Source organism: Rutidosis leptorrhynchoides, chromosome 10, assembly GCF_046630445.1.
Source record: "Rutidosis leptorrhynchoides isolate AG116_Rl617_1_P2 chromosome 10, CSIRO_AGI_Rlap_v1, whole genome shotgun sequence".
Taxonomy (NCBI): Eukaryota; Viridiplantae; Streptophyta; class Magnoliopsida; order Asterales; family Asteraceae; genus Rutidosis; species Rutidosis leptorrhynchoides.
In genome coordinates this window covers 53,312,101-53,319,796 of record NC_092342.1, presented here as the reverse complement: position 1 = coordinate 53,319,796, position 7,696 = coordinate 53,312,101, and the positions used below count along the sequence as shown (strand labels likewise).

At 35.0% G+C, this 7,696-nt stretch overlaps 2 protein-coding genes across 2 annotated transcripts; both read left to right on the top strand.

Moving 5' to 3' along the window:
- Positions 1–1,069: 1,069 nt before the first annotated feature.
- LOC139871732 (uncharacterized) lies at positions 1,070–3,735 on the top strand. Its single transcript, XM_071859466.1, has 5 exons — positions 1,070–1,203; positions 1,484–1,651; positions 2,056–2,139; positions 2,540–3,407; positions 3,495–3,735. The coding sequence occupies exons 1-5, from the start codon at positions 1,171–1,173 to the stop codon at positions 3,509–3,511; spliced, it is 1,170 nt and encodes a 389-aa protein (XP_071715567.1). The 5' UTR covers positions 1,070–1,170; the 3' UTR covers positions 3,512–3,735.
- A 97-nt stretch (positions 3,736–3,832) lies between these two features.
- LOC139871734 (uncharacterized) lies at positions 3,833–7,093 on the top strand. The gene is made up of 8 exons (XM_071859467.1): positions 3,833–4,821; positions 5,122–5,194; positions 5,407–5,462; positions 5,560–5,649; positions 5,742–5,800; positions 6,044–6,140; positions 6,656–6,705; positions 6,786–7,093. The coding sequence occupies exons 1-4, from the start codon at positions 4,646–4,648 to the stop codon at positions 5,570–5,572; spliced, it is 318 nt and encodes a 105-aa protein (XP_071715568.1). The 5' UTR covers positions 3,833–4,645; the 3' UTR covers positions 5,573–5,649; positions 5,742–5,800; positions 6,044–6,140; positions 6,656–6,705; positions 6,786–7,093.
- The last annotated feature ends 603 nt before the right edge of the window (positions 7,094–7,696 follow it).

The window sequence follows — 7,696 nt, the reverse complement described above, 5'->3', positions numbered from 1 at the left end:
TTTCACGTCGTCCATGGATGTCTCTACATCCATGATCCTCTTGTCCAAGTTTGCGACAAAGTCTTTGGACGTACCTCGGTTCTTCTTGGCTCCTTGGCGAGTCTCTACCCGGCCACGAGTCTCATCACCCATAACACCACTTGTTGCGCTCACATTCTTCTCGGTCTCGGTTGCCATCTCCTTGAATCAACCTGGCTCTGATACCAAATGTCACGGACTTATCTCAATAAGCTCACGTGCGACACTTAGTCTCTACTAAGTCAGTCTTACGTGGACCTTATAATGATTCAAGAAACCAAAAGAGAAAATATTATAGAACAAGTGGAATTGAAGAAAATACTTATATTGCTTGAGAATACTTTACAAGAGAGAATGTTTGAGATTTGAAGTGTAGTGTGCCAAATGAGGCCACCCCTATTTATACTACTCTTACATCAAAATGAATGGCTATGATTAAACTAAATAAATGGCTATGATCTAAGTACTAGAAACTTCATGACCTAGAAATATCTATGGAGTTTCCATACCATTCCATGAAAGAATCAATGAGAGAATTCTAGATATCTTCCATATGCTTCTTAGGCCTTCCATGATTTGGATTATAAACTTAGTGGGTTGGGCCACAAAGTTGTTGAGTTGTGACATTATGGAAGCTTATGAGAGCTTATAGGAGCTTGAGCTTATGATTTTAATAAGCTCCAAGTAATAAGTTTTGTTTGGTAGACATAAAAAGTAGAGCTTATGAAAATCATAAGCTCTAGAAAAATAAGCTAATTCTAGTAGCTTATGAAAAAAAGTAGAGCTTATGAACTAGAAAATAAGTTCCAGCTAGTTTACCAAACACTTATAAAAAATAATAAGCTACAGCTACCAACTTTAAAAATAAGCTCCAGCTCCAGCTCTAGTCCATAAATTTCAGCTTCAGCTATAAGCTCCGGCTCCAGCTCTGGTCCATAACTGCATTCAAAGTTTTAAATTTTAAATTAGGAAAGTATTCATTATTTGTTAGGAAACTACTTATTATATATCTGGAAACTTAATCAAAAGTTTATTTAGGATTGATATTATGTGATTACGGAGTATATTTATTTAATTAAATTCTACATCTGAAATTTATATTTCGTTCATTCGAGTTTGCGAATCAATTTGCGTTTGAAGTTTAGAGTTACAATGAATTCTAGCCCTCAGAATCCCCATTCGCAGGTAACTTCTATCTTCTCTAAACCCTAATTTATCTAATTTCGTATCCTCTCTCTGTATTATATGAAGTTGTATATGTATTAGGTTTGCCAGGGTTTATGATTCATACTCTAGGGTTTGTTATATGCATACTGTCTGTGAGGGTAGGATTATACAATTATGAGTCTGATAATAGTTTGATCTCCTGTTGTATCGACACATATATTTAATTATGTCGATCTTCTTTATATACATGCGTCATATGACGTCTTTATTATATTTTTTCTAATATTTTTAACCGCAGCTGCCACAGTATTATAACCCGAATCGTCAACCGCAGCTGCCACAGTATTATCACCCTTCTCCATCACCACAACCAATGCCCATGCCTTATATGCAGCAGCCATCACATTTCCAGAACTCTGCTACCACCATGGGTGGCCCTAGAGTATTTCATTCTTCTTCATATGCGGTAAGGCCCTCCGCTCTCTTATCCCTTTTTGGTTCTTGTGTTTAAGCAGTTTCTCTTGGAAATTATTAAATTGTTTTGTTGTCTTAGTTTATTTACTGGTGGGAAACCAACAAATATGTTTTCTCAGCCGAGTCATGTCTGAGTCGGCCGAGTCATGTATGAGTCTGTCAAACTCGGGCCGAGTAGGCTGAGTCATGTCTGAGTCTGTCAAATCAAAGTTAGGCCAAAAATTTTATATTATTCAGAATTGAAGTTTGTAACATATATCTATGTTTGAAATATTATATGTTCAATTTATTTATTACTAAAAGTCAACGTTGGTCAACGCCCGACTTGTCCCGAGCGACTCGTCCTCGACTCGCGACTTTTACAACCTTGCTTCTCAGTTTCATGTTGTCTCACAGATGCATGCACCTGTTCCCTCAAGCGGAGGACAACCTTGGATGTCTTCTGGACATCAGCCATCAACTGTCAATCATACAAATCAGGTATATTATTATTTAATTTTATGGCTGCTTCTTTCAAGAATTTATTTAAGAACTAATGTGAAAGTCACATAAAGCTATCGTGTAGTTTGCCATTTCCTTTACTTGGTCACCGATAAAGAACGTTGAGTAAATGATGTATAGCGTCTTAAAAATATCTTATTATCACTAGATTATTAACGTAATGCCTTGTCTGGCGTCATTTGTGACATATTTGTTAATGCAATAATACAATTTAATAATTTAATAATGTTCTAATGTTCTAATGTTCTAATGTTCTAACGTTCTAATATATTAATATTAATGTTTTATTTTAAACAAGAGTAGCTATAGCTATAGCTATGGCTAATATATATAGGATTAATATTAAATATACTAAAATGAACCATATTTTGTTTTGTAGATGTCAGACAACGCACCACTGTCTCTTCGTTCTTTGCTTGAGAAGGACAAACTAAACGGGTCCAACTTCTTAGACTGGTATCGTAATTTGAGGATCGTCCTCAAACACGAAAAGAAGTTGCACGTGCTTGATACTCCTTTACCTGACCAACCACCCGAGAACGCAACTGCTGCTATTCGTAAAGCTTGGATAAAGCAAAACGATGAGCAGACTCAGGTAGCATGTCTCATGCTTGCAAGTATGATTCCTGACCTTCAAAAAGACATGGAAGCATTTGATGCTTTTACAATGCTTAGTGAGTTAAAAAACATGTTTCAACATCAAGCTAAACAGGAGCTATTTGAAACTGTCAAATCACTCCATGCTTGTAAAATGGAGGAAGGTCAATCGGTCGGCTCCCATTTCTTGAAGATGAAGAACTATTTTGACCGGTTACAAACACTTGGTTCTCCCATGGGCCCCGATTTGTCTGTAATGTTTATTCTTTGTTCTCTACCTAAATCATATGAGCAGTTCATAATGAACTACATTATGCAAGGACATGAGAAATCTATTATGGAGTTGTATAATATGCTTAAAACTGCTGAGAATAACATACCAAACATGACTTCGACAACCAAGACTCCGACAATCAGGACTCCGAATGCACTAATGATAAAAGATGGAGGTGTGAAAAAGAACTTTCATGCCAATGGTAAGGGAAAAGGCAAGATTGTTGCCCGAAAAGTTGCGCCTGAACATAAGAAAAAAGAGAATCCTGCAAAGGATGCAATATGTCATCATTGCAATGTGAAAGGTCATTGGAGGAGGAATTGTCCTGTCTACCTAGCCGATCTTAGGAGCAAAGCGGGCCTGTCCAACAAATCAGGTATTTATATGATACGATAGAATTATTATACATTATTCGTCTAATATTTGATACTGGTTATGGAACTCACATTTGTATGATGTGTAGGTGAAATAGGAAACTGAATGAAAGGCGACTTGGACCTACACGATGGCAATGAAGCATAAGATGCTATTGAAGCCATCGAAAGCTATGAGTTTTTTTAACCTTAGTAGCCTTGTTTAAATATTTAAAATTGTTATTTTGTTTATAGTATGACTAGGGGATTATTTCAATTTCGCGTTTGAGATTTTTTATGGTTTTGAACCTACTGTTACAAATATTGGCATTTCAATTTACTTCTTCTATATGATATTGCTCCTGATTGCATCCATCAAATTGTTATGCATAATGTTGTTTCAAGCGATAGTTCTATATGTGATTGTAATGAGTTGTCTTTATAGCGTTGTAGTCTTGTTCATATGATGAGCAAACTCGCATATTAAAACTCCATTCTGATGGAAAGAGTTAATCGAATCTGATTGTTTGGTGTGTTATGGAAAGATAACTAAGGTTCATCGAAATCAAAGATCTATTAGGGCACATACTATATGTATGTGGATCTTTTAGGATTATTTCAAGAAATGTAACGCTTGAAAGAATCAATGATTTTACTCTTTCTACAATCCCATCGAGAACAAAAAAAGGTTTGTTGCTCGGGCTGTTGAGTTTTTGAAGAGAAATCTGATAACCACAAGATACAACACCTTTTCATTGGCACTAGTGAATATGTTGAATTTGAACCTGAGCATATTGATGTAAAAGGCACAAGAGAACAAACAATCTTCATGGGAGGTAGGTCATGTTCTAGACATTTTTTCTATTCTTTAGTTTTATAAGTCCTCATTTATAGATGTAAAACATGTCTTTGTTTGGTCTGGAGTTGGATAAAGTTGCTATCTTTCTCGACTTTTAAACTTTCTGTGACAGATGGATCGTTCAGTTTGAGTTATACATGTCTTTTCTTTTCTTTGCATCTTTCATTGGTCTGTAGATTTTATGGAAATTTGAAGAAACTGATCTGTCCTCGCTTTAAAGGCGGTTTTTCCTGGCAGGCAACAATTTATTATTGAATATTTCTATAATAACACTTAGGATCATTGCCCATTCGATATTTTTAACTTAATCTTGTGATGGAATTTCTGCATGACTTGTGTTGCATATAGATTTTGTGAAGTAATACTACTTGAATATTGCATTTTATCGTAATTTTGTAATGTATGTTTATTATGATGATGATGATGATGATGATGATGATTGGCCCTGTAACTGTTACACCGGTCCTCCCAGCTGGTGCTCTCCCGAATGTGCGGTCCGAGTCATCATCCATTGCAATTTCTGCTCCAGCAGTTGGTGTATCCTTGATTATTTTTGCCAACTTGCATTTATCTCCAATGTAATTCTTTTTATTCCTGTTAGAATGATTGTTTGTTCTTCAGTTTTGATTAAAGTTAAATAATTTAAATTCAGGGACTAATTTAAAAAAAAAATTACTTATTGGCCGGAGGTCTACTCGGAAGCAATCTCTTTATCTGTCGAATAGAGAGGGATGAATTTCTCTACTTGAGAGTGTTTCACTCTGGATGGAGAAATGACTTGTTTTTATTCTCGGATAGCGGAAGGATTGTTTACATCTCACCTCCCCCATACACCACTCTTGTGGTATTGAGTTTTGTTGTTGTTGTTGTTGTTGTAGGGGCAAAATAGAGAACTCATTTTCACAGCGTGTTCCAAAAGAATTGAATGGGGTGTCAGTGCAGGCCACCGAGGTATGCGTAGTTAAATTCCATATTTGACCTTCTTATTCTTAGTTTGAGAAAATGATATATGTGAATAATAAATAAATGTAATGATAATATCTCCCCTTCAGTTATGCTTTGTTAAGTCCTCATCTTTAGCATTTTTAACATAGTTAGAAAATGATTGACAACAATTAGAATAAAAGAGAAAGTTAACAATGGTGAACATGTGGTTTCTGAAGGAACATATAAAGAGGGCGGAGCATAAAAACCGTGATGAGTTCTGCAAAATAATAAGGTAGAATCCATTATATGTGTTCTGTTAATCTGCCCTAGACAATGTATGATGCCTATATATGATTCAACTTTTTCTTACTGTATGTGTACTTTATAAGGTCACTGTTTTAACGACATGGAAATTTGAAGATTTCAAACTTGTTCTTGATGAGCACATCATTTGATCTTTATCAGATATAAATCTGCAGGTATATCTGATAATTTATATCAATTTAACTAACATGATGTTCAATCATTAATAAGCGTATCATGAGTGTTCTAATGTTATGCTTGTTTCCAGCTTGTGTTCGATGACCTAGTTTAGTTGAGAGAGGCAGTGACAGCAAAAAGTCAAGAAAGGTACATTTTGTTTAAAATATATCCCCTTGTTACATAGTGTAATATCTATCAATTAGAAGTCAAAAGATGAGTGATCCGGGTAGGTTGGGTAGCGGGTCAAAAGTGGGTTCAGGTTGGAACGTGCCATTTCATATTCCCGATCAAAACACTAAAGATATTAGGCAACTTCTAACCATTTGACTGCTTCAACCCAAAATAGAATGAGTTGAAATCTCTACCTCATTCGATGGTTGCAAATGGCAGTTGCAGGCTTGCGGCGGTTGTTCTGGCGGCTGATGTGCCGGCTGTTGCGGTGGTTTGGTTAGTCCGATTCGGAAAAAAAAACGTTCTAATAAGTCAGGTAACGTTCAAAACTTGAGAAAAGTAAGTCGGTCAAAAGTCAACATTTTTGTCTGGCGACTTTTGTGTGGGGACTTTTTGTCTGGTCTTGTTCTAGTCTAAATGAAAATTCCAAGCCCATTAAAAGATTAGCTGCGAAAAAAATTACTTACATAGTATCCTTTAAAGATAAATTAATAAAAACATTATAATAACAAAAAACATTATAAAAACGTCATATCTTTTGTAAAAATATTTATTTTTAATAAATTTATGTTTGAAATATATATAATTAAAAGTCGACATTGGTCAACGTCTGTCTCATCCAAGATAGCCAACCGCCTAGGCCCAAAAATTCAGAAGGGCTCAAAATTTTGAATATGTAAATATTATTCTCAATATATTTAAGTTAAAATACCTTGTTTTTAATGGTTAAATACAATGTAAGTAAATAAGTAGATAAATTGAAGTATTATTTTTTTATGCATAGTAAAAATTTTTAACGTATATGTGCTCCCATTTTTTATGTTTGTCTAGGGCCTTTAAATTGCTGAGACGGCCTTGCTCATCTGACTCATCCTTTCAAGGTCCTGACAGAAACCTTGCCTCGTTCTAACAGCTATGCCTGATATAAAATCATTATAAGTGATTAATCCTGTTTTTGCAGCATGCACATGCACCTGAATCTGAGTGACAGTAAGCATACAAAACACAAGGGACAATCTCGTAAACATGTTGGTAACGAGAATCTTATGTTGCCAAGGCATAGATTTGTATTTTTTTTTATAAGTAATTCTTGAACTGTAGAAATATTTGTGGTTAGTTGGACTATTTGTACAATCACCAAAGTATAAAGGATAAATAGACAATAGCCATAGCAACTTTGAAGGGTTTTCTGTTATCTTAGTTTGTTTTCAATAGGAATTTACAGAAATTTTGACAATCCTAAAAGTTTGCGACTGGTGAGTTTTATACCTGATTTAATTTTACTGAAACATTTTTTGGTTCGATTAGAATCAATAATATGAAGTGACAATTTGGGAATAAAATACTAAAGATGGGTAGAGGTGTTAGCTACAAAAGTTGATGACTTAAAGTTCTATCTAAAAATTCTCATTTTGAACGTCTGCAAAACAAAAGGAGGAATCTGCTGCCTGCTAAAAGCATAAAGACATAATATGCGTGCTGATTTTGAGTTAAAGTCGGATCCGTCCTGCGATGGCTTTTGTCGCAAGTGGTTCAAATGAACAAGATGAAGTCGAAGGCAAAAGTCGTGGTTTCTTCTAATGTAGATGGGTCTAAAAAGGGAAGAAATGGTTTGAAGCAGCGAAATCGAAGGGCTTACGAATTTTCACTGAAATTTATCATTGCAAACGAATTTTCGCAGCAACACACGGTGACTTTTTGCTCGTTATAACTACTAGTAGGGCTTACATAATAATATACGCCTAAAAGATTTATATTACTATATTACGAATGACAGATAAAAAGTCACATGATAATATCATGTGCAACAAAGTTTGAGATTAATCTCGTTTTACCAAAAAATTAAAGATGATAATGTACCCAAAACCGGGT

What these genes read in the sequence shown, in the direction of transcription:
- LOC139871732 (XM_071859466.1), top strand. Translation starts at nt 1,171, where the DNA reads ATGAATTCTAGCCCTCAGAATCCCCATTCGCAG. An exon ending in CTCAGAATCCCCATTCGCAG is followed by an intron (nt 1,204 to 1,483) that starts GTAACTTCTATC and finishes TTTTAACCGCAG; the next exon opens with CTGCCACAGTATTATAACCC. An exon ending in CTGTCAATCATACAAATCAG is followed by an intron (nt 2,140 to 2,539) that starts GTATATTATTAT and finishes TTTGTTTTGTAG; the next exon opens with ATGTCAGACAACGCACCACT.
- LOC139871734 (XM_071859467.1), top strand. Translation starts at nt 4,646, where the DNA reads ATGTTTATTATGATGATGATGATGATGATGATGATGATTGGCCCTGTA. An exon ending in AACTTGCATTTATCTCCAAT is followed by an intron (nt 4,822 to 5,121) that starts GTAATTCTTTTT and finishes TTGTTGTTGTAG; the next exon opens with GGGCAAAATAGAGAACTCAT. An exon ending in TGTCAGTGCAGGCCACCGAG is followed by an intron (nt 5,195 to 5,406) that starts GTATGCGTAGTT and finishes TGGTTTCTGAAG; the next exon opens with GAACATATAAAGAGGGCGGA.